Here is a 24,602-nt window from a genome sequence, read left to right on the forward strand (position 1 = left end):
GTCAGGCTTCTCATTGTGGTGGCTTCTCTTGTTGCAGAGCACGGGCTCTAGGAGCTCGGGCTTCAGTAGTTGTGGCGCACGGGCTTAGTTGCTCCACAGCATGTGGGATCTTCCCAGACCAGGGCTTGAACCCGTGTCCCCTGCATTGGCAGGCGGATTCTTAACCGTTGCGCCACCAGGGAAGTCCCTAAAACAGTACATTTAGAAATGTAGATACTATGGACAAATTTCTAGAAAAATACACCTTACCAAACTGCGTGAGAATAAATAGAGAATCTAAATAGTCCTATAACCAACAAAGAAATTCAACTTGCACCTCAAAACCTTCCCACAAAGAAAATTCTAGGCCCTGATGACTTTACTAGGTGTCCTACCAACTTTTCTTTGTTTTTTGGCCACACCACACGGCTTGTGGGGTCTTAGTTCCCCGACCAGGGATGGAATCCAGGCCCTCAGCAGCAAGAGCACGGAGTCCTAACCACTTGCCTGCCATGGAATTCCCTGTCCTACCAAACTTTTGAAAAGAAGTAACACTAATCTCACACAAACTCTTCCAAAGAAAAGAAAGAGACGATACTGTACAGCAGAAATTAACACAACATTGTAAATCAACTGTACTTGAGTAAAATAATTTTTTTTTAAAAAGAAAGGAGACACTCACAAGTTTGTTTTAGTTGGACATTGTAGCCTTTTTCCTAAATCTGACGAGGACATTATGAGAAAAGAGAATTACATGCCAATGTTACATTGTTTAGGAACATGGATAAAAGAAATTCTAAATAAAATATTAATAAGCCAAGTCCAGTGATTATTGAAAACATAGTATGTCACAGCCAAGTTGGGTTTATTCTAGGAAGGCAAGTTTGGTTTAACATTAAAAAATCAGTCAATGTAATTCACCAAAATAGTAGAATAAAGGAGAAAAAAAAATCATATGAACATCCCAATACATGCAGAAAAACAACTGTTTAAATATCCCTAGCAAACTAGGAATAGATTGGGACTTCCCTGATCTGTTAAAAATATCTAAACAGAAACTAACACACCATTGTAAAGCAATTATACTCCAATAAAGATGTTAAAAATAAAATAAGCTAAAAAAAAAATCTAAACAAAGATCTGCAGCGAACATTATCATCCCTAATGTTGAAATGTTCCCAGCTTTACCCTTGTCGTCAAGAAAACACAAGGGCTGCTTTAACTCAAGATTGCATTGGAGCTCCTAGTAAGTGCAGGAAGAAGAGAGAAAAAAGATAAAAGGATTGGAAAGGGACAAATAAAACTGTCGTTATTTGCAGATGACAGAATATGTACATAGAAAATCTAAAATAATACGTGGGTAAATTATTAGAATTAATAAATGACTTTAGTAAGGCTGCTGGATATAAGATCAAAATATAGGGGCTTCCCTGATGGTGCAGTGGTTAAGAATCCACCTGCCAACGCAGGGGATATGGATTCGAGCCCTGGTCCGGGAAGATCCTATGTGCCGCGGAGCAACTAAGCCCGTGCACCGCAACTACTGAGTCTGTGCTCTAGAGCCCACGAGCCACAACTACTGAGCCCACGTGCCACAACTACTGAAACCCATGTACCTAGAGCCCTTGCTCTGCAACAAACAAGAGAAGCCACTGCCACGAGAAGCCTGCGCACCACAATGAAGAGTAGCCCCCGCTCGCTGCAACTAGAGAAAGCTTGCGCGCAGCAACGAAAACCCAACGTAGCCAAAAATAAATAAGTAAAATAATTAATAAAAAAAGATCAAAATATGAAAAGAAATTGTATTTCTATAAAGTAGTCACAAAGAGCTAGAGAATGAATTTTTGTGAAAAGATATACTATTATATAGGGACTTCCCTGGTGGTCCAGTGGTAAAGAATCCGCCTTCCAATGCAGGGGACACGGGTTTGATCGCTGGTCAGGGAACTAAGATCCCACATGCCATGGCGCAACTAAGGCCGTGCGCCACAACTACTGAGCTCGCATGCCTCAACTAGAGAGGGAAAAAACCTGCACACCACAACTAAAGCCCACGTGCCACAACAAAGAGCCCGTGCTGCAACTAAGCCCCCATGCAGCCAAAAAATAAGTAAATAAATAAAAAATACATAGATATACTATTATATAAAGGGTACACAAGGCATCTGCATAGAAAATTGAGAGAAATTAAAGAATATCTAAATAAAAGGTGGAATAGTACTATTTTTACATATCAGAAGACTCATTATTATAAGCACATTAACTCTTGGATGAAATTAATCTACACATTCAGTACCATCTCAAAAAACATGCCAGAAAGGTTGTGTGTATGTGTGTGTGTGTGTGTGTACATGTGTATGTAACTTGGCAAGCTGATTCTAAATTTATATGGAAATGCAAAGGACCACGAGTATCCAAAACGCTTTTAGGTCAGAAGAGCAGGGTAGGAGGATGGCGTCACTGGGGATCAAGGCTTATTATAAGGTCTGGTAATTGAGGCACTGTGGTATTAGTGTATAAATACAAAAATACTTCAGTGGAATAGCAAAGAAAACTCAGCAGCTGACCAACACATAAATAGACACCTGATTTACAACAAAGTGGGGATTGTAGAGTGGTGGGGGAAGAACAGTCTTTTAAGTAAATGGTTCTGAACAAGTGGATATTCCCATATGAGAAAAACAAAACGAAACACGTGATTCCGCCTTCACACCATACACAAAAATTAATTGTAGGTCTAAATATGAGAGACAAAATATAGTTTGTAGAATACAATATAGATATTATAATATCTTCAGCAATTTCAGGTAGGGAAGACTGATACATTTGATTACAGTAAAATTAAGAACTTTTGTTCACTAAAATACATCATTCAAGGAGTAAACAAACAAAATCAAGCAAATACCTTTGAGAAAATATTTGTAACACATATAACTGACAAAGGCTCATATTCAGAATATATAAAGAACTTCTACAAATCCTTAAGAAATAGCCAAACAACCCAGTAGAAAAATAGGCAAAAGACTTGAAAAGGCACCTCACAAATAGGCTGGCAAATGGGCAGTAAACATACATAAAGATACTTAATTTGGGACTTCCCTGGTGGCGCAGTGGTTAAGAATCCGCCTGCCATTTCAGGGGACAAGGGTTCCAGCCCTGGTTCAGGAAGATCCCGCATGCCACGGAGCAACTAAGCCCGTGCGCCACAACTACTGAGCCCATGTGCCACAACTACTGAAGCCCACGTGCCTAGAGCCCATACTCTGCAATGAGAAGCCACCACAACGAGAAGCCCACACACTGCAACGAAGAGTAGCCCCCGCTTGCCGCAACTAGAGAAAGCTCACGTGCAGCAATGAAGACCCAATGCAACCATAAACAAATAAAATTGATTATTAAAAAAAAAGATAATTTTGTCAGCAATCAGGAAAATACAAGTTAAATCCAATTTACATTAAAATATCAAGAAAGGAAAAGACGTGCTACAAACTTGGAGAAGATATTTTCATGCACATTATCAACAAAAAGATTAGATCTTGAATACATAAGGAATTCCTGTAAGGCACTAAGAAAAGCAAACAGTACAGTGCAAAATAATCCACTGTAGGTGTATACCACATTTTATTGACCCATTCATCAGTTGATAGGTATTTGGATTGTTTCCACTTTTTGACTCATGAATAATACTGCTATAATATTCATGGACAAGGTTTTGTGCGAACATGTTTTCATTTCTCTCGAGTTTATACCTGAGTGGAACTGCTAGATCATATGGTAACTCTATATTTTGAGGAACTGCAAGCCTATTTTCCAAAGTTGCTGGACCATTTTACATTCCCACCAGCAGTCTATGTGCGTGAGAGTTCCAATATCTCTACATCCTCACCAACATTTGTTATCTGTCTTTTTTATTATAGCCATCTGCATTTGTGTCCTGGGACTGCCATAACAAATTACCACAAAGTTGGTGGTTTAAAACAACAGACATTTATTTTTTCGCAGTTCTAAAGGCCAGAAGTTTGAAATCAAGGTGTCAGCAGGGCTGTGCTTTCTCTGAAGTTTCTAGTGGAGGTTCTGTTCCTTGTCTCCTCCAGCTTCTGGTGGCTGTTGACATTCCTAGGCTTGTGGCTTCATCATTCCAATCTTTGTTTCTGTCCTTACATATCCTTCTCTATTGTGTCTCTCTCAAAACTCCCTGTCTCTTTCTTATAAGAATACATGTGATTGCATTTACTGTCAGCTCGAATAATGCAGGGTAAGCTTTCCCTCTCAAGGGAGAGCTTAATCACATCTTTTGCCACATAAGATGGCATTTACAGGTTACAGGGATTTGATACGGCTATCTTTTGAAATGCCATTTTCTGATCTAGCATGCCATCCTAGTGGGTGTGACGTTGTATCTTATTGTGGTTTCAGTTTGAATTTTCCTGATGGCTAATCGTGCTGAGCATCTTTTCATGTGTTTATTAGCCGCTTGTACATTTTCTTTGGAGAAATGTCTATAGAGATCCTTTGCCCAATTTTTAATTGGGATATTTGTCTTTGTGATTTATAAACTGGGTTATTTAATTTTATATAAGAGTTCTTTATATAGCAGTGACATCAGGGAAGATGATGGAGTAGGAAGTGCCAGGAATCTGTCTTCCCACCCAGACAACAATTGTACTGGCAGAATTTGACTGAAGTTAACTATTTTGGGACTCTGGAGTCTACAGGAAAGCTCTCAGTTTCCAGGGAGGGCTTAGATGGTAAGCCCTGGTTAATTCCAGGCAATTTATCTCTTAGCATACATGGTAGCAGGTACCCATTCCCCAGTCCCCTCAGCCCGACAGCAGGAAGCTGTGCCCATGTTGCTGGAATGGCTTATGGGAGCCAGGGTAAGTAAGTAAAAAGGACCCAGTTCTCTGAATACCAGGGATCTGTGTACTGATTGCTGATTGCTTCTTCTGATCACAGACGTGCAGATACAGAGGCAGGCAGTCATCATTATAGTCATATTATAGCCACTGGCTGAAGTGGCTTCCAGAGAATCTAAAGAGACAGAGTCTGTTGTCCCCCACCCCCTTTTGTTTTTCCCTTTTCTCCTTTTGAAAGCCAGACAATTAAGAAAGGGAACGTTTTATTTTTTTGTGTTGTTTTTTGGCTGTGCCCCACACCTTATGGGATACTAGTTCCCTGACCAGGGATTGAACCCAGGCCCTCAGCAGTGAAAGTGCTGAGTCCTAACCACTGGACCACCAGGGAATTCCTAAGGATGGGGACATTTGAAAGCAACCACATATACAGGGGAATCTAGAAAGTCACTGCACATGCTCAGGAAAAGACATAGTCTCAGAAAAAACCTGAGAAGAGCTTAAGCTTGTACCTCAGGCTGATACCCAGCACAGAGACACCCTACAACAATTATTTAAAAAGAAAAAGAGAAAAAAAAAAAAAAAGGAAAGAAGGAGGGAAAGAAGGAAGGAAGGAAACTCTGGGGAAGGCGGGGGGTCTGATTTTGAGAGTTACCGCATTACAAAACTCAAACGTCTGGTTTTCAACAAAAATAACAAATCATAAGACATATAAAGATACAGAAAATCTGGCCCATTCAAAGGAAAATATAAACTGACAGAAACTTTGTCTAAGAAAGAGCACATGGTGGAGTTTCTAGAAAAGACTTCAAAACAATTGTCTTAAATATTAAAAGAGATAAAGGAAGTCAAGGACAGAATCAAGAAAATACTACTACTTGAACAAAAGGAAAATATCAATAAAGAGACAAAGCATAAAAAGGAACCAAAAGGAAATTTTGTGTATGAAAAGTACAATAACTGAAATGAAGAATTCACTAGAGGATTTCAAAAGTGAATTTCAGCAGGCAGCAGAAAGAATCAGCACCCCTGAAGATATGAAAATGGAAATTATTGAGTCTGAGGAACAAAAAGAAAAAGATTGGAGAAGAGTAAATGGAGCCTAAGGGACCAAAATACGCATCGTGGGTGTCTCAGAAGGAAAAAGAGAGAAAAGGGGGCAGAGGGATTAATTGAAGAAATAATGGCTGAAAACTTCTCAACTTTGATGACAGACATGATTGGAAACACTCAAGAAGACCCTCACCAAGACATATTATTTTCAAAATTTCCAAACACAAACACAAAAAGAATCTTGAAAGCAGCAAGAGAAGCAAGTCATCACATATAGGAATGCCCACTAAGATTTCTCATCAGAAACCTCAGAAGCCAGAAGGCAGTGGGTTGATATATCCAAAGTGATGAAAAAAAAAAAAACACACACTGTCAATGGAGAATCCTGTATCTGGGAAAATTATCCTTCAAAAATGAGGGTGGGGACTTCCCTGGCAGTTCAGTGGTTAAGACTCTGTGCTTCCAATGCAGGGGGCGTGGGTTTGATCTCTGATTGGGGAACAAAGATCCCACATGCTGTGAGGTAAAAAAAAAAAAAAAAAGAGGGCGGAATTAAGATATTCCTAGATAAACAAAAGCTGAAAGAGTTCATCACCACTAGATCAGCCTTCCAAGAAATGTTAAAGGAAGTCCTTCTGGCTGAAATGAAAGGACACTAGACAGTACCTCATAACCATATGAAGAAATAAAGATCTCTGGTAAAGGTAAATGCACAGGCAATTATAAAAACATATTGTTAGAATTTTGGTTTGTAACTCCACTTTTTATCTTCCATGTGATTTTAAAAGCTAATGCATAAACAATTGTTAACCTGTTTTTGGACACACAATGCATAAAGATATAATTTCTAACAGCAGTAATGAAAGGGGTGGTAAAAAAGCTTGATAGAAGTAGAGGATGCTATTGAAATTAAAATGGTATAAATTTTAATGAGTTTTTTAACTTTGGGATGCAACCTAAATATCCCTAATTGTTTTGGGTAGTACTGACTTTTTTTGTGTGTGTGTGTGGTACGCGGGCTTCTGTTGTGGCCTCTCCCGTTGAGGAGCACAGGCTCCAGACGCGCAAGCCCAGCGGCCATGGCTCACGGGCCCAGCCGCTCCACGGCATGTGGGATCTTCCTGGACCAGGGCACGAACCCATGTCCCCTGTATCGGCAGGTGGACTCTCAGCCACTGCACCACCAGGGAAGCCCAAGTACTGACATTTTAACAACATTCAGTCTTCCAATCCATGAACATGGGATGTGTTTCCATTTATTCGTGTATTCTTTAATTACTTTCAGCAATGCTTTGTTGTTTTCATTGTACAAGTCTTTCATCTCTTTGGTTAAGTTAATTCCTAAGTTTGTTTGTTTTTTTTGATGATACTGTAAATGGAATTGTTCTTTATTTCCTTTTCGGATTGTTCATTGTTAGTGCATAGAAATGCAACAGATTTTTGTGCTTTGCCTTTGTAGTCTGCTACTTTGCTGAATTCATTTATTAGTTCTAATAGTTTTTTTGTTTTGTTAAAAAAATTATTTATTTTTGGCTGTGTTGGGTCACACAGCTGTGTATTTTGGCTGTGTGCGGGCTTTCTCTAGCTGAGGCGAGCAGGGGCTACTCTTCATTGCAGTGCGCAGGCTTCTCATTTCAGTGTCTTGTTGCAGTTGCAGAGCATGGGCTCTAGGTGTGTGGGCTTCAGTAGTTGTGGCATATGGGCTCAGTAGTTGTGGTTCACGGGCTCTAGAGCACAGGCTCAGTAGTTGTGGCACACGGGCTTAGTTGCTCCACAGCATGTGGGATCTTCCTCAACCAGGGCTTGACCCCATGTCCCCTGCATTGGCAGGCAGATTCTTAACCACTGTGCCACCAGGGAAGCCCTTTTGGTTTGTTTTAGTTTTTTGTTTTTTTTCTGTGGAATTCTTACGGTTTTCTACATGTAAGATCAGATCATCTGCACAGAGATAGTTTTACTTCTTCTTTTCTTATTTGGATACTTTTCTTTTTCTTACCTAAATGCTCTGGCTAGAACTTCCAGTATTATGATGAATAGAAGTGTTGAAAGCAGACTTCCTTGCCTTCTTCATGATCTTTGAGGAAAACCTTTCCGTCTTTCACCATTGAGTATGATGTTCCCTGTGAGCTTTTCATTTACAGCTTTTATTATGTTGAGGTAGTTTCCTTCTATTCCAAGTTGTTTGCATGTTTTTATCATGAAAGTGTTAAATTTTGTCAAATGCTTTTTCTACATTAGTCAAGATGTATCATGTAGATTTTCCCTGCATTCTGTTAATATCGTATATTACACTGACCAATTTTTGTGTTGATGCATCATTTCATTCCAGGAAGAAATCTCACGTAGGCCTGATGTATAATCCTTTCAATATGTTTCTAACTTAGTTTGTTAGTACTTTATTGGGGACTTCTGCTTCAATGTACATAAGGGATAGTTTTCTTGTAGTGTCTTTGTCTGCCTTTGCTATCAGGGTTATGGTGGCCTCATAGAATGAGTTAGGTAGTGTTCCCTCTTCAATATTTTTGGAAAAGTTTGAGAAGGATTGTATTCTTATTTAAATATTTGGTAGTTAACCAGTAAAGCCATCAGGTCTGTGGCTTTTATTGTCTGGACATTTTATATTTCTGATTCAATCTCCTTACTAGTCATACTAGCTTTTATTTCTTGGTGATTTAGTCTTGGCAGGGTTTGTGTTTCTAGGAATGTCCACTTCGTCTAGGTTATCCAATTTGTTGGTGTACAGTTGTGCATACTGCACTTATGACCCTTTTTATTTCTATGGACTCAATAGTAATCTCCCCATTTTCATTTCTGACTTTAGTAATTTGAGACTTTTTTTTCTTCTTATTCCATCCAGCTAAAAGTCTGTCAATTTTGTTGATCTTTTCAAAGAACCAACTTTTGGCTTCATTTATTTTTTCTATTTTCCTATTCTCTATTTTGTTTATCTTTGCTCTAGTCTTTGTTATTTCCTCCCTTCCACTAGCTTTTAGTTTGTTCTTTTTATAGTCCCTTAAATTTTTTTTTAACATATACATGTATAGCTATAAATTTCCTTCTTAGCATTGCTTTTACTGTGTCTCTTAAGTTTTGGTATGATGTGTGTGGTTTATTTATTTTGGCCACGCCATGTGGCATGCAGGATCTTAGCTCCCCGACTAGGGACTGAACCCATGCCCCCCTGCAGTGAAAGCACAGAACCCTAACCATTAGACCACCAGGAAATTCCTGTTTTTTAAAATTATTATTCATCTCTAAGCATTTTCTAATTTCCCTTGATTTCTTCTTTCATCCATCAATTGTGTAAGAGCATTTTGCTTAATTTCTACAAGTTTTGCCTCCTAATTTTACTTCTGTTGTTGATTTCTAACTTCATTCCATTGTGGTCAGAGAAGATACTTTGTATGATTATCTTTTTTTTTTTGCGGTTCCCGGGCCTCTCACTGTTGTGGCCTCTCCCGTTGCGGAGCACAGGCTCCGGACGCGCAGGCTCAGCAGCCATGGCTCACGGGCCCAGTCGCTCCGCGGCATGTGGGATCTTCCCGGACCGGGGCACGAACCCATGTCCCCTGCATCAGCAGGCGGACTCTCAACCACTGTGCCACCAGGGAAGCCCTGTTATGATACCTTTTAAAATATAGTAAGACTTCATTTGTGTCCTAACATATGGTTTATTGGGGAAAATGTTCCATGTGCACTTGAGAAAAATGTGTATAGCTGTTGCTGGGCAGGGTGTTATGTATATTTGTTATACCTCGTTGGTTTATTGTATTAAGTCCTCGATTTCCTTACCTTCCGTCTGGGTTGTTTTATCCATTATTGACAGTGGGGTATTAAAATCTCCAACTACTACAGTAGAACCATCTATTTCTCCTTTCAATTCTGCCAGGTCTTCCTTCATATATTTTGCTGGTCTGTTATTAGGTATGTAAATATTTATAATTGTTATCTTCTTGACACATTTAAACTTTTATTAACATATTGTCTTTGTCTCTTGTAAACTCTTTTGAGTTAAACTCTATTTCGTCTGATATTAGTATAGCCACCCCTATCTCTACTGGTTACTATTTGCATGGAGTATCTTTTTCCATCCTTTCACTTTCAATCTATTTGTGTTTGAATCTCAAGTGAGTCTCCTGTAGACAGCTTGTTGTTGGGTCATGTGTTTTTATCCATTCTGCCAATTTCTGTCTTCTGATTGGGCAGTTTAATCCATTTACATTTAAAATATTACTGGCAAGTAGGGACTTCTGTCATTGTGCTGTTTCTTTCTGTATGCCTCAGCTTTTTGTCTTTCATTTCCTGCATTACTGTTGTCTTTCACATTTAGTGGATTTTTTTTTTGAGGTTAAATGCTTTCGTTCTTTTCTCATTTCCATTTTTTTTTAAATTTATTTTTTGGCCGCATGGTATGGCATGTGGGATCCTAGTTTCCCGACCAGGGATCGAACCAGTACCCCCTGCGTTGGAAGCATGGAGTCTTAACCACTGGAATGCCAGGGAAGTCCTCATTTCCTTTTGTATATATTCTAGAGCTGTTTTCTTTGTAGTCATCATGGGCACTACATTTAACATCCTAAAGTTATAACACTCTGATTTGAATTTATACACTCTCCACTAACATAAGCTCCTTTACAGCTCTATCCCTACCCGTATCTGTTGATATCACAGAATTACATCTTTATACAGCGCAGTGCCCCAAAAGATAACACAAAAACTATAATACTAGCTCTTAGATTGTTTTTAATGTATTACTCTCTTAAATCACGCAAAAAACTGAGTTACAAACCACTGTTACAATAATATTAGCTTTTATAATTTTCCATGTATTTACCTTTATTGAGATCTTTGTTTTTTCTTATGGCTTTGAGTTATTGTCTAGTGTTCATTTCACCCTGCAGGAGTCCCTTGAACATTTCTTGCAGGACCTCCAAGGTTTCTGATGAGAAACCTGCTATGCTATCGGGGCACTGTATGTTATGAGTTGCTTCTCTTGATGATTTCAAGTTCTCTTTACCTTTCGGAAGTTTGACTATGTGTCTGGTGGATCTTTGTGTTTATTTTACTTGGAGCTTGAAGCCTCTTGGATGTTCATGGAGCTTCATTCATTTACTTTGGGACATTTTCAGCCATTATTTCTTCAAATATTCTCCCTGCCCTTTTCTCTCCCTCTCTCTCTCCTTCTGAGACTCCCACAATGTATATGTTGTTTCTCTTCATGGTGTTCCACAGGTCACTCAGGTTCTGTTCATTTTTCTTCAATCTGTTTTTCTTGTTCTTCCCTTGTCCTATCTTTAAGTTCACCGATTCTTCTGTGTGCTCAAAGGCTGCCTTTGAATCCCTCTAGTGAATTTTTCATTTCAGTTATTGTACTTTTCAACTCCATAATTTGTTTTTTTAGGTTTTCTCTTTATTGACATTTACATTTTGTTCAGACATCATCTTCTTGACTTTCTCCACATCTTTAGTTCCTTGATGTCCCTTGTGTTATCTATAGCCTGGTAACCACAGTCTGATTTTTCTTTCACACAAAATGCTCCTCTTGAGTCTGCATCTGGCTCCACCAGTTGCGTCTCCCTGTGGCCCAGAGGATATTATTTAACTCAGGAACTCGTCCACTCTGCATCCTCCCAGGAAACCTTCACTAACAACCTTTCACACATATTCTAACCACAACTGTGCAAGGCCACCCCTTTATCAGGTAACGCCCAGTAGCTTCCTGAAGGCAAACTGTGCCTCCCCTATTAGACCCTAAGATCTCTTCAGCAGGGCCCACGTCCTGTCCTCTTGCCTCCCACACAGGGTAACTGAAGTGCTGGGCGCTCACAGTAGAGCAGAGTCCACTTGCTGTTTGACTGCCTGGTTATACAAGGAGGCTGCTGCGCAGATGTCCTTTACACAGAAAATAGGTTCCAGTGAAAACACCCTGTCCTGGATGTTTCCAAGCGCCACTTTCCCTTGCTCCAATCACAAATCCCTATTGGGAGGTAGCCTTTGGCAGCCATGTTTCAAATCCCTTGTAACACTCTGCACCCCCTGCGCCCCTCCCCCACCTTTGGCCACATTTGACTGGAGCTGCCACTGGAGCTCATGGTGCTGGAAGTGAAAAAAAATCAACCTGATAGAAATGTTGCAAGACCAGTGTGAGCCTATCAGACATGCCTCCTTAGGAATCTCAACTAGGAAGTCTGCAGAACTGAGCATTAACCAGCAGGAACAGAAGCTTGATGGTCACAGGGTGCCATGAGAACACCCAAGTCATGAGGAGGTTCCGTGTAGCTTTACAGGGCCAGAAAGTTCACGAGTAGTGGACGGAGAACTAGAGAAACCCAGAGAGAAGTAGACATGTGGGCAAGCGCCCTGGAGGAATGTTCTTTCTTGCCCAGGGACCTGGAGTCCTAGTTGGTACAATCTGTGTCCACAAGGCTGGACCTGCTGGTGTCTCTTGGGTCCTTGCAAGGCCAGGTTTGTGCACTGGGGCTCCCAATGATTCCATCATAATGTGAATCCTTGGGAAACTGTTCCCAACTGACTCCATGAGTTATTTGTCACCAAAAGAACTTTATCACATAAGACCTGTGATCACATTTGAGAGTGCTTTTCTTTGCTCTTTGAGAAATCCAACCCTGCAACTACAGAGGGGCTGTTCCTAGCTTGGAAGTCATAACAGAAAAACCCTGTGTTCACTCAGGCCCTGAACCTCCTGGAATCCCCTCCAGGGTGCTGCCCTAACCCCAGACAGGAGATCTTGGTCTGCAGGGAAGGTTCCAGCACTCCTGGGTGCTCAGATTCTGCTGCCTGTGGGAGGGATTTGGGCTTGTTAATCCTTCCAATCTGACATTGTGCCCTCAGGACAGCCAGGGGACCCTGACATTCCCAGGCCAAAGTGCATCCTTGTCTGACCAGTCCACCCTCATGGCAGCTGCTGGCTTTGTCAGCCATGGGATTAATAGCCCTCCTCGATTCCCACAGTGGCTCAGCATTCCTGGCAGCAGGATACAAATGTAATTCCATTCCTGCAGCTTGTGAAGACTCGGTTCTCCAGGGTTCAGTTTGTAGGTAAGTACTGCCACCTTCTCCAGCCTCATCCCACACACTGCACTCAACTAAAGGGAGTAGCTTCTACTTTCCAGACATGCTCCCCTACTTCTTCCTCCGGGGTAAATTCCTGCTTCTCCTTTGAAATGCTACCTCTTCTCTTAAGACATTCCTCAAAGTCCCCAATTGTTTCCTCCCTCCTCCGAAGTTCCACCCCTCTGTCCTGTGTCTGCTTTGGTCTGTGAGCTCCTTTAAGGTGGGGCAAGGCTGAAGCAAGCGAGAGATGCGGGCCAGGGGTACAGATGCGGTGCATGAGGTTGGCACCCTGCCTCAGATTCTGTCTGGAGCTTCACCCAAGTCAAGCCTGGACCCTGAGAGCTGCTACCTGGCCCTCCCTCCAACAACCACCCTAAGGACCAAAAAGTTACTCCTTATCCTTGCCCTAGGTGCTTCCCAGTTTACAGGACCTGAGAACTGTAAGGTGGGACAAGGTGGAAGCTTACACAGCAAAAGCCATGGGGTCTGGGCTGTATGTGGGTGTGCTGTGGAACCTTCAGCCAGTCTCCTCCTCCTCAGGACTTGTTCCTTCCTTGTGAAGTACATGTTACCTAATGTTTATGTCACCGACCTCACTGGGTACTTTGGAAGGATTCCTTCCCTGGATGTTACAGGACCACTGGGACCAGACTCAACCCAGCCTCATACACTGGCCCTGCACCTGTCAATCCTTATCTCAGGCTGGGCTGGCTTCTGGTTCATGCTGCTATTTACATTATGTTATGGGCCCCAGGTGGGGCCATGGCCTGCCCTCAGCCTCTGCTCTAGACTGGTCTGAACATCACTGCACATTAAGGGCTGCTTGAGGCAAAAACTGTAACACCCTGAAACTGCTCCAGCCAAAAATAACAGCGCTTTCAACTACCCACTGCTCTCAATCTGCTGTAACCCGTTCTGAATGTCTGCAGGTACCGGCATGAGCTCTTCTTCCCTTTTGTCTCTCTTCCACACAGGGCAGTTTTCCCTAGCTGCCCCACTCAGGCATTACCTCTCCTGCTTGCTGTATTCTAATTGCTGTACACAGGCATTACCATCCCCATTAAACACAGAAAGATGGGCTTCTAGTTTTACAGAGGGCCTGCCAAAACTTAGATGACTCCAGAGCCCAGGTGAATATGCCCCATAAACTCAGAACGCATAACCGAATACTAGTCATTGAGAACAATGTACGAGTCCTGGTTTGGGTTCTGAGGAAAGAACCTCTCCGTGTTATTTCCATATGCTAGTACATAGGAATGGTTCAATTTTCTGGCTGTGAAGAACTAGCAATCTTTCTGAAGACCTTTGTTGGGCTAGGGCTGGAATATAGAACCCTGAGGCAGGTGGCCACAATGCCTGAGCTCCCAACCTCCTACAAAGGCTCAAAGGGACAAATTCTGGAGACTGTGCACAGGTCAGACACAACAACTTTGGCAAGTCTTATGGAGTGTCATTCTTGGAGGAGAAAGATCTATACAGAGTACTGGGGACAGAGAAGATATAAACATGACTGTCCATTCAGGAAAGACAGGACACAAACCACATGATAGTTGGAGAGGGCAGAGATTCAAGTGCACTACTGTTCCTGGTACCGAGAGCGCTTTGAAGCTTTGGAGTGGTCAGATAGGCTGGAATCTGAAAAACCATCAAAACTGACAATACAGGGGTTGGGCAAAATTTTTGCATTTTAGGGTTACTCTTAATACCGGCCTGTGAAGCTGTAGCAATTCATTAGATGAACACCCATTCTCTCTCAAACCTTTAGGAGCCCAAATAGTACCTTTCAAGTTCATTAACCTCATAACTTTAGAAACATTCCTTTCTTAACTAAGGCTAAATGCTATAGCCAGTTATTTAACTATATACCAGACCCACCTCAAGTCCCTCATCAACACCCAGGCAAGATTTTAAGAAACCAAATGAAAGCAGACCTTGTTGGTTTGCAATCAACTTGAGTTACAGAATAAGAACACGAGATCTAAGGAAAGCCACTGTAATGAGCAACATCTGTTTTTGAGTAGGGGGCAACTGCAGAAGGAAACATCCAACACAAATCTGAAGCAACAGCTACAAAAAAGGGGAGATTTCAATGCTTCAATTTTAAAAAGAAAAATTTAGGTTAATATTAAAGCAAAGACAAAAAATAATTTTAACGTTGTTTTAATCACATAACATAGCTGTTTCAAACAGGAAGTTTTAAGACAGTTGAATACAGCAAAGTGAAAGATCACTCTATTAGGATAGCTGCTATGAATAAACTCCTTACTCTGTGGATGTGAATTCCACTGAAAGTTTGGCACTAGACTGAAGAGTGGTCTAAGCCAAAATTTTCTCTTTAGTGTTTAGAAGCCTTGTAAGTTTTCCTTCAGATTTACGGGGGTGGGGGAGGAAGAAAAAGGGGAAAAGAACCCTCTATAACAGAACCTCATTAGCTTGATAATGGGTATGCTGAATGCAACTTGATCCCCCCAGAACAATTCCAGATAATGGCAAAAATTTAAAACCTAGGTGAGACATGAATTTGCAAAAACCTCTTCTCTTTGGTGCGACAAAGCACATTCCCCTCCAGGTAGGTATATGGCTCTCCTTCAACCTCACCAAAATCTATCAAGAAAGGCAGCTGGAGACCAATTTGTACCTCTCCAGTAAGACTGCCAGGGTTTAATTTCTTAAAATACCAAGCTAACAAGGTTTTATTATACCAAATGTTCATATAATTTCAATGTGAAAAAAACTTACATACATTTGTTAAGGTCTCATTGTAATCTGTGAGATGGATCACAAAGAGGTGAATGATATAAGCCAGTGCTCTCCACGCATTTTGATTCCCAGTGTACTTTTTGTGTAAATTTGCATCCTCAAGATGATTTCTCAGATGTAATCATAAGCCCTTCTATCAAGTGAGTTTACATCAGCAAATTGGGCAAGCAAATCACAAGAAGTTATTTCCAAACCTAAAGCCCAGGATGGGCTGGGTCAGGCCCTAGTCACCTTTCAGTTGCCATCGTCACAGACTTCCTGGGTATCTCACTATTCATTGTGAAAATAAAAAACACCCCAAGTCTTACACCAAAATATAGGCTCTTAGAAGTATGCTTTTAGTTTTTAAAAATAAGACATTTTGGGGGGTGGGGGGAATCTGAGATACAGTTAACACTTGTTTTGGCAAGATAGCAACAAAAACCAATAAAGTATAAGCTATGTATCCAAATGCAGAAGTCATCAAAGAACCAGTTTATCAGGGGAAAAATCCACACTGAACAAAAGATACACTATGTCTAAATATTTTGAAATTGTAATTTGAATCAAGAGTAAAATTGATTGAAAAATTTTGCTCAGTTTTTGCTAGAGATTAAGTGTACCTTTTCCTGCTTCCCCCAAATAAAATGGTAGAGCTTACTTATCACTCCCCAAAGTTTCAGTTTTCTCTCAATATAAAGCAAGAGCTACATACACATAATAAAATGTTTATGTTAATGTAGTAATTCCCCTGGCTCATCCAACGTGCAATGCACATGACTTCAAAGACTACAATTTGGGGCAAGCATAGAAAAAATGAAAAAAAAAATACACAATTCAAGTTTCAAAACCTGTTCTTAAAATTATTTAGAGGACACCCAGGTCATTTTAACATCTCAGTAAGTTAAAGGTGTTGCACTGTCATTTGATTATCAGTCCACCTTGGCATGGGAAGAATGTACATTACCAGATGCCAATCTGAGGGACTAGAAATAAGACTTAAAAGTACTAACAGGCTCCAATAATCCTATCAGATTAGATGATGGTGCAACATTTTTTAAAGGAGCCAATTATTTCAGCTTACTTAAGTCATTCAGAGCCAAAAATCTGAAGAACGACCAAAATCAAATCTTTATTTTTATAACTATAAATGTGACCCAAATGTGTCCACCACTAAATTTTCAAAAAGAAACATGCTGTAAATAAGCAAACTACATCTGCTCACTGATATGTGTATGGACTCCCTAGATGTCTTGTTGGGTTTAAATACAGACCACTCACAGCAATACATTTTTAGTAGAAAGTGTAGCATGACGTTAAGCCATTTTAGCTTTTGCACATACATGTTGCACTTCTGGCTGATGATGCAGAAAGATTCTCAGCATTACACTGTTAAGCTGGGCTGCACCCACCCCTTTAAATGGCATCAATATCAATGTCATCGTCCTTGTTGTCAGACTTTACAGCTTCAACTTTCGGTACACTGGCAGTCTTTGAATACACCACCTGATAAAATGAAGATTTTTGATTGTAAACCTTTATCCCAGTAAACCCTTGTAAAATAAAACCACTAAGAAGTCAATGGTCAACAAACGACAAAAACTACCTAGAGAAAGCCATTATTCTTCATGAAAATTTGTGTGTATGTAAAAAGTAAGTTAACCCTCCGCAGCCTAACAGTACCTTATTTTTATGAACGATCAACCCTATACTTACGTTAAATAAACTCTCCCTTTGGAAATTCAGACAATGTTTATTTGGAATCAATGCCTGGGGGTAGGAGAGATTTCCAGCACCTTTTCTATTAATGTGATTACTTTCCAAATTAAGAGGCTGTATTACCCAATACTGGCATTTTATAATTCTCAAACACCCACCACTAACACTGTATTTAACGATTTCCCCAGCGTTTACCTCAATGTTCTCATCTTCATCGTCATCTTCACCACCGGAAGATTCTTCCTCTGCTTCCTTCAACCATTTTATAAAAGGTTCCGCTTTGACACGAATCTCTTTGGCAAGTTCTTTTGAGACATATTTCTTAGAGGCCTAAAAAGTGTTCAGTATAATTTTCTTAGTTCAAGGAATTTAAAATAATGCGAGTCATTTATATAATTGCCCAAATACATCTCTTTGAGGGGACTGGGCCACATCCTAATCTTGACCCCTCAGCAGAATAAATGTATTCAGCACAAGGTTTTCTAGAAACCTTACTAGAAAGCTACCATGATGAGAATCACCCTACAGGTTATACCAGTCAAGCATGTACAGACTAGGTATTAGTAGTTAACTACTTCTTCCAAAAAAGCCCCAATACTTCTAATCTTAAAGAGCCATTTAAATATTCCCCACCTTTTCTGACCAGCTAATGATGACTTCTTCCTCCAAAAGGTCTGCATCATACATCTCCTTCAAGATATGTGGAATCTTGGAGATGAGCTGAGCTTGATGCATTGCTACCACACACTCCAAGCCATGAAGAAGGTACCGTTGAGCTTTTTTGTTGTTGTGACAAAACTGCAAATAAATATCTCAGCATTAACAAGCTTTCTTAGATGTTTTAAGCTGACAATTCTAATATATGTTCTAAACTTATTGCCTTAGAAATTGTTCTTTGAAGCCATGGCCCTACAGCAGTCATTCAGAGAGATCAATGCTTAAAGATCTCTAATTTACTTTACGTATAAGGGACTACATGCACCAATTTCCAGGTACTCCCATTCCTGTTAAGGTATGTCAATTATCTCCATTTTCAGGATGACAGTACAAATAAATGAGGTTAAATCAGTATTTCCAAGGTCACACAGCTGTAAAATCTTATGAATCTAGAATGATTCGCTTACTCGTAAGAAATGGCGCCTGTATTTCTTAATTTGCTCTCTAATTTTCTCATTAAAAAGAACTTCAGTCAAAACAAGAGGGCCCATGGCTTTTACATCCAGTCTTTCTGCTTCAGCTACAATTTCTTTGTCAGATGAGTCAATAACACCCTCTTCTTTCTTTTTCTGCAAATAAAAGGAAGCAATTCAGTGAGATGGAAGCACATTTTGCTCTAGAGATACCATAGTCCCTGCTCTTACGAACTCTTCCCCTACCTAATTCAAGAAGGTTCTAGGACTTCTAAATAATACACACCTGCCGAAAACAATGCCTGGAACCACCCTCAAAAAAATTTCGGAATAGAAGTAAAGGTGAGACTTGTATTTGAGTATTTCAAAAGGAAACATGGAAAAAACACAACAAACTACCTGCCAAGTACCCAGCTTAAAGTAATATCTAACAAAGCTCAGGGATGGGTAGAAGCTGATTTAGTATGATCACGAAATGTTTAACTGTTCTTGAAGCAAGCATTTCACCTTAACAAAATCAAACAGGATATTGACACGCTCTTCAACAGTCCTTTCCAAATCATCACTGAGGGTTAAAACTTTCGCGTGGTCACTGATTTCGTCCATTCTTCGCCTTTGAGCTTCCTCTGTTGTATCCTCCCCCCAATCATCATCTTCCTCTTCTTCCTGTTTTTAAAAACAAAACTGCTTGGCCAAAAAAAACGACCTTATAGGTAATAAAAAGAAATCCCAGATTTCTAGTCAACAACATCAACTTCCCACTAAACTTGTGTTCACATTAGTTTAGTCAACAAATAGCACCTGGAACCCAATATACTGATGTATTGTTCACTGAAGAGCAGTTCATTTCTGCTCACCTCAACCAAAGGTCACACTGTACACAATTTTAGTGCCCACCACACCCATCAACCTTGCACTGACCACAGCATGCGGAGGACTGATTTCACTGGGTGGTGGTGGTGGTGGTGGTGTCTCACTGCTGGACATGGAACCATTTTCCTTGTCTTTGCCCTTTCTATTTTTCTTTTCCTTCTCTTTCTTTCCTGTACCACTGTCACTATTCTCTACAGGGACAAAAAGGAAATAAAGTTTAGTACCGTAACTTGTATTACACCTCATCGCCCATCGTGAACATTTAAAATCTTGCCCTTTTGCTTTGAAACCCTCCCCTCAGAAAACCACACACAGAATGCTACCTATAATTCTAAATGAATTCCACAAATCAATTTCATCCACTATATTTCACAGGTAAGCAACTCAAGCTGAGAATGGAATGTCCCTACCTATCAGTGGTATTAACTATTGGGTAAAATTAAGACTGAATGGTAATACCTCAGAAGACCAGGTAATTAAAGTGGCACTCACAACCCTCTCCTTCCATCCGTCATGAACTTAAATAAGGGTATTTCTTAACCGCACTTTAGTCAACAGCTGGAACACTGTTTAAGCCTATATAACGGCTCGTCTCACGGAGAAGAGAACACCGGAATAGGTTAGACTTTCTTGCTATAGCAAGCTCAAATTGTGTCAGAGTTTTGATCATCTGCCACAGAGTGTCGCTTGCATGCTCTAAAACCACTTTAGCTTAATGAGCAAAGACCCACATTTACAAAAGTTTTCCAGAAGTCGATCCTTTACTAAGATCCCATTACAATTTGCTTTACAGTATGTCATACATCCTAAGACAGGTCTTGAAAATCGAGAATGTGGTACAGTTTAATTGGCAGCCTGTACTTCACCTTTAACAATACATAAAACAGTACATTTAACAAAAAAGTTCAAAATTCAGTAAAATATGGCACAATGACTAGAAATTTCTTAAACAGTTGACCTTTGGACAACACAGGTTTAAACCGCACAGGTCCATTTACATGGAGTTTTTTTTCCCTCAATAAATACACACTACAGTTTCACACCATCCATGGTTGGTTGAACCTTGGATGTATAAGGCTGACCCTATTGTTATAGGCAAATTTTCACTTGTGCAGGTATTCAAAGGTCAACCTCACTCCAGTTTTACAGCAGTAAAGAAACTTCCATTGTTTCCATCTATCAGGTGCTTTATGCCAAGATTTTAGAAGTTATCATAAACACTTACCAGGTGGGTTTTTGAGAATGAATGTGCAGAGTTTATGATGTGTGTCAAGCATGCCTCGATAGCCACAGGCTTTACAAGAATTACCTATTGTTTGTTTCTTTGGATTGACATGCTGCCAAAAAAGCAAAAATAAGTTATGTGAACCATAATATATGATGAAAATTCTGTGAGGAACAAAATATGAAAAGATCTAACCATCAAGAGGCATCTAAAACACGAGTCTAATATCAAAATAATTTCTTTTTTTTAACATGAAATCAGTATGGAAATACCTACAAAATTTGATGTTCGCTCTGCCTTCCCGGGAACATAATTTGCTGACATCACAGAAACAGATAGTTTTTTCTTTTACTGACAAAAACCTCAAAGGCACTCACCAGATCCGTTTCAGGATTCTCACACTCAGGACAAAGAACAAATTTTTTAATGAATCCATCCAACATGTCTTGCAGCTTATTCGCCTCATGAGATCCATTGACAATGTAACGGTCATTCTTAACATCAAACTGGGTCTGTGCTCCCAGTTCACAACCAAAATATTTGGTGGGATCTATTTGGGGGAAGAAAATCTGTTCATTACAGTTAACTAAATTGATCTTTGGCTGCTCACCCTCATTTATACAAATATCACTCTGTATTTTTAAGTTCAAAAAATGTGTTGCCCAGATAGTTTTTTATACTAGTAACAACTAACACATCAATGAGTTTTAAGCCCAAATTTCCACTCGACCCAGAAGTTAACCAACATACAATTCAGGCAAGATTTTGCGGACCAGAAATTATCACGTTTGTGTCAATAAAATGCCTCTTTAGACTTCTTTCAAGAGGCATTACTTACACGTTGGAGGCCGATTAAGCGCTTTGGCTACGTCAACCATGTTGACTATAACTGTCTTGATTCCATTTCCTTTGCCCTCAACCTAAAGGAAGTAAGAAGTTTAATTTTGCGCGTCTACCCCGGGAGAAGCAATCTTCAATAATCTATGAAAGAAAACTTAGGACTTGCTACTAAAATGAAGATGAACGTTACCTTGGCAATCAGACGGGGCATCTTGTAGCGATAGAACTGGTCTGACACGCTGCGGTTGACGTTGACAGACATTTTGGCTTATTAGTGGCTTTATCAATAAGATGAAGAGATCTTTGATTGCAACTTTTTGGTATCCTCTGTCTGGAGAAGAAGGGATGACATAAACGACTGCAAGAGTTCTCGGTCTCTGACATGAAAAATTTTTCGCCACTGAGGCTGTAAGCTTCTTGCTTGTATGCTATGTTTCCCCAATACAGGTACCAATGGCTGCGCAACAGCTCTGAAAGAGAGGAGAAAGAACAAACAAATCCCCCACGTTTAACGCGATCCCTGCATTAAGACACCTCCCTGTCCTTTCCGTTTAATCACACCTAAGGCTCCAACGTTAAAAGCATCTGTGCTACGCAAAAACCAGTTCTCAGACTCACGTAACACGGGACACCTGCAGCAACATAAAAGGCCTCCATTTGGACGCAGATGTGATTCTGGGAGCCACCAGACTAAAACGACAACCAACTACGGCGCTTCAGCTGCTCTGGGTTTTTATCCCACCAGTCACCACGTCAACGGTCGGCTTCGGCCGAGGAGCCGTGCTTTAACGACCGCCGAGGAACGAACACAGGCGTCTCCTCTCCCCAACCCAGTCCGCGTTGTCAACAAACTTGTGATACATCCCTCGACGACGAAAGTCTGTACAACTGTTCTTCACGGTCAAGTTGCGCCTTCGGCAGCCAGGGCTTACTCCAGAGCCACCCGTCCCCAACTACACCCACGGAACGCGGCCTCGCGGGACGCCGCGCAGCGTGCGCGGACGCCCGGCCCCGACCGTGACCCCCTGTCCCTTCCTCTCTACGCACACGCACCCGCAACCTTCGCTCCCGTCCCCGCGCCCGTCGTTCCCTCCAGGGCTGTCAGGGATGAGCCGGAGGCCCCCGCGAGGCGGGAGCGGCGGAGGCGCAACGTCGCCAGCTTCTCCGGCGCCCGCGGCAGCCCCGCCATGTGCGCCGCCCGGCGGGGGAAGCGAAACCGGCCGAGGGCCGCCGGCCCGGCCGCCCCCGCCCCGCCGCGGCGATGACTCAGGAATGCAGCAATTAGGCCTGAGTCAGCCCCGGGCGGCGGCGGGCCCGCGCGGCGCGCTCCCGCGAGGCCGGGGTGGGGTACAGGTGGGGGTGGGGTACAGGCGGGGGCGGGGGGCGGTGTGAGGACAGGAGGGGACGCGGCGCCCGGCCCCGCCGCCCGCCCGCCCAAACTGCGCCACACACGCGCGCTCACACACACAAGCGCGCGCGCGCGCGCGCGGGTCACGCGGCGCGCCGCCATCTTGTGCGGCCGCCATCTCCCCGCCGGCCCGCCGACTCACCGTTTTCGTCAAATAAAGACATAAACCCAACGCTGCTCGCCCGGAACTGGGATGAAGTGAGACGCGCGCGAACCCGAGTCCGAGGAGCGGCGGTGGAGGCGGCGGAGGCAGCGCAGCGAGCAGCGGCCGGGCCAGGCGCCGCCGAGCAGCGGGGAGGGGCTGTCCCAGCGACGTCCGGGGTCCACACCCTTCAGCGCCCGGGGCCTGGCGACCTGGCGCGGAGAGAAGGCGCAGTGAGCCGCGGGCGTCGGGGAGCCTTCCCCGCCAGCCAGCGGCCCGCGGAGGTCGAGGGTGCGGGGAGAACGGGGGACCGGGCCTGGGGCTTCCGCCCCTCCACCGGACTCACCTCTGGAATGTTCTCGCTGTGACTGAACAACGCCGCCGCCGCGCTCAAGCTACCCTCGGCCCCAGCGCCCGCCCCCCGCGCCAGGCCGCACAGCCCATTGGCTGGCCGTCCACCCGAGCTCGCTCGTCATTGGCCAGCATTTCGCGTCAGTCGCGTCTTTCCCCGCCCCTTCTGCTTCCTGAGGCTCCGCTCGCCGCCTCGGCCCGCCTCCAGCCCTGCAACCCGGCTTCCTTCTCTCGCTTTCCCCTCCCCCGCTTTTCCCAGAGGCCTTCGCGGGCTCGCGAGAGTGGGCGGGCCGCGGCGGGGAAGCTCTGTCGCTGTCTCGCGCTTTGTCGGTTTGGGCGCTCGAGGAAGATGGCGGTTGGCCCCCCTCCCCCGCTTGTTTGGCAGCGGCGTTGCGGCTCCCGAGGCCGCGTTCCCGCACGAGTTCCCGCTCCGGGCGGGGGAACTCTCGGGGGTTTCTCTCTGCCCCTTCCGTTCCTTGGGGACGCCCGTCGTCGAGTCTTGAGAAAGAAGTTGCTTTTCCTCCCCACTCCCCTAGGCCTGGGCAGAGGGCGAAGGTTGGAGGGCCTGGGTGTTTCGTCCCAGGTGCCGCCTTTTATCCTCCGAAGCTCAGGTGTGCGTGGCCGCGGCGATCGTGACTCAACCGCCCGCCTCGCTCCCTCCGCGGCGCCCGGCCTGCAAGCCTAGTTTGGCTGGTCGCTCACGTCCACCCGTTTTCTAAAGAGGAAAACACCAAATTAGTTCGTAACTCCGGGGCCTCCTGAACCGATCCTGGGGCTGGGGGGAGGGGGTCCTCCATGTTCTCGTGCTCCACCGTCACTTTGCTGAAAATAAGCCTCACATCAGGTTGCCGTTTGTGGAATCCTCCTCTCCAGTGTTTACAAATTGACCTCCTTGCCCGGCAAAGGAAAGCCAAAAACAGGTGTTCCTAACGATGTTCCAGTGTATTCGCTGGAAAACGATTACTATTTACAAAGAGCCTCTCACATTTTAGTTCTGTTCATATGATTACAGAAACTCGCCAATTCTTTCAGATACTTAATATTTTGTGTAAAATTTCGGTTGCGACTGTAAAAATGCACTGAGTCCACTCTGAAATGTGAAAACCTACTTGACTCTAGAGCAAGAGCCAAATAACTGAGCGGTTGCAGCAGTGTCCTGGGCGGCAGTGTGGTTTCCCGGATCTGGATGAAATAGCAATGTTACTGAGGACAGGGT

General features: G+C 42.8%; 1 protein-coding gene and 2 non-coding genes across 4 annotated transcripts; all 3 read right to left on the reverse strand.

The window, feature by feature from the left end:
* Positions 1 to 5,150: 5,150 nt before the first annotated feature.
* TRNAE-UUC (transfer RNA glutamic acid (anticodon UUC)) lies at positions 5,151 to 5,223 on the reverse strand. The gene has a single exon. It is a non-coding gene; the product is annotated as a tRNA-Glu (tRNA).
* Positions 5,224 to 15,105: 9,882 nt separating this feature from the next.
* Positions 15,106 to 23,518, reverse strand: EIF5 (eukaryotic translation initiation factor 5). 2 transcript variants are annotated; one of them, XM_060154902.1, is made up of 12 exons: positions 23,382 to 23,518; positions 23,036 to 23,247; positions 21,676 to 21,955; positions 21,484 to 21,565; positions 21,023 to 21,195; positions 20,646 to 20,757; positions 19,469 to 19,611; positions 19,055 to 19,213; positions 18,542 to 18,703; positions 18,051 to 18,215; positions 17,613 to 17,747; positions 15,106 to 17,204 (listed from the first exon to the last, which is right to left on the reverse strand). In XM_060154902.1, the coding sequence occupies exons 3-12, from the start codon at positions 21,745 to 21,747 to the stop codon at positions 17,115 to 17,117; spliced, it is 1,293 nt and encodes a 430-aa protein (XP_060010885.1). In that variant the 5' UTR covers positions 21,748 to 21,955; positions 23,036 to 23,247; positions 23,382 to 23,518; the 3' UTR covers positions 15,106 to 17,114. The 2 variants fall into 2 exon arrangements, with proteins under 2 accessions (XP_060010885.1, XP_060010960.1); XM_060154977.1 differs by lacking the exons at positions 23,036 to 23,247; positions 23,382 to 23,518 and adding an exon at positions 22,539 to 22,684.
* LOC132506240 (small nucleolar RNA SNORA28) lies at positions 19,986 to 20,109 on the reverse strand. The gene has a single exon (XR_009535763.1). It is a non-coding gene; the product is annotated as a small nucleolar RNA SNORA28 (small nucleolar RNA).
* Positions 23,519 to 24,602: the final 1,084 nt, after the last annotated feature.

The sequence above is a fragment of the Lagenorhynchus albirostris genome, chromosome 1 (assembly GCF_949774975.1).
Source record: "Lagenorhynchus albirostris chromosome 1, mLagAlb1.1, whole genome shotgun sequence".
Classification (NCBI taxonomy): domain Eukaryota; kingdom Metazoa; phylum Chordata; class Mammalia; order Artiodactyla; family Delphinidae; genus Lagenorhynchus; species Lagenorhynchus albirostris.

Bases quoted from the DNA above. Each gene is read 5' to 3' on its own strand.
- EIF5 (XM_060154902.1), bottom strand. From the start codon at position 21,747: ATGTCTGTCAACGTCAACCGCAGCGTGTCAGACCAGTTCTATCGCTAC. The intron at 21,566-21,675 runs GTAACGTTCATC...TACTTCCTTTAG, and splicing joins TGCCCCGTCTGATTGCCAAG to GTTGAGGGCAAAGGAAATGG. The intron at 21,196-21,483 runs GTAAGTAATGCC...TCCCCCAAATAG, and splicing joins GCTTAATCGGCCTCCAACGT to ATCCCACCAAATATTTTGGT.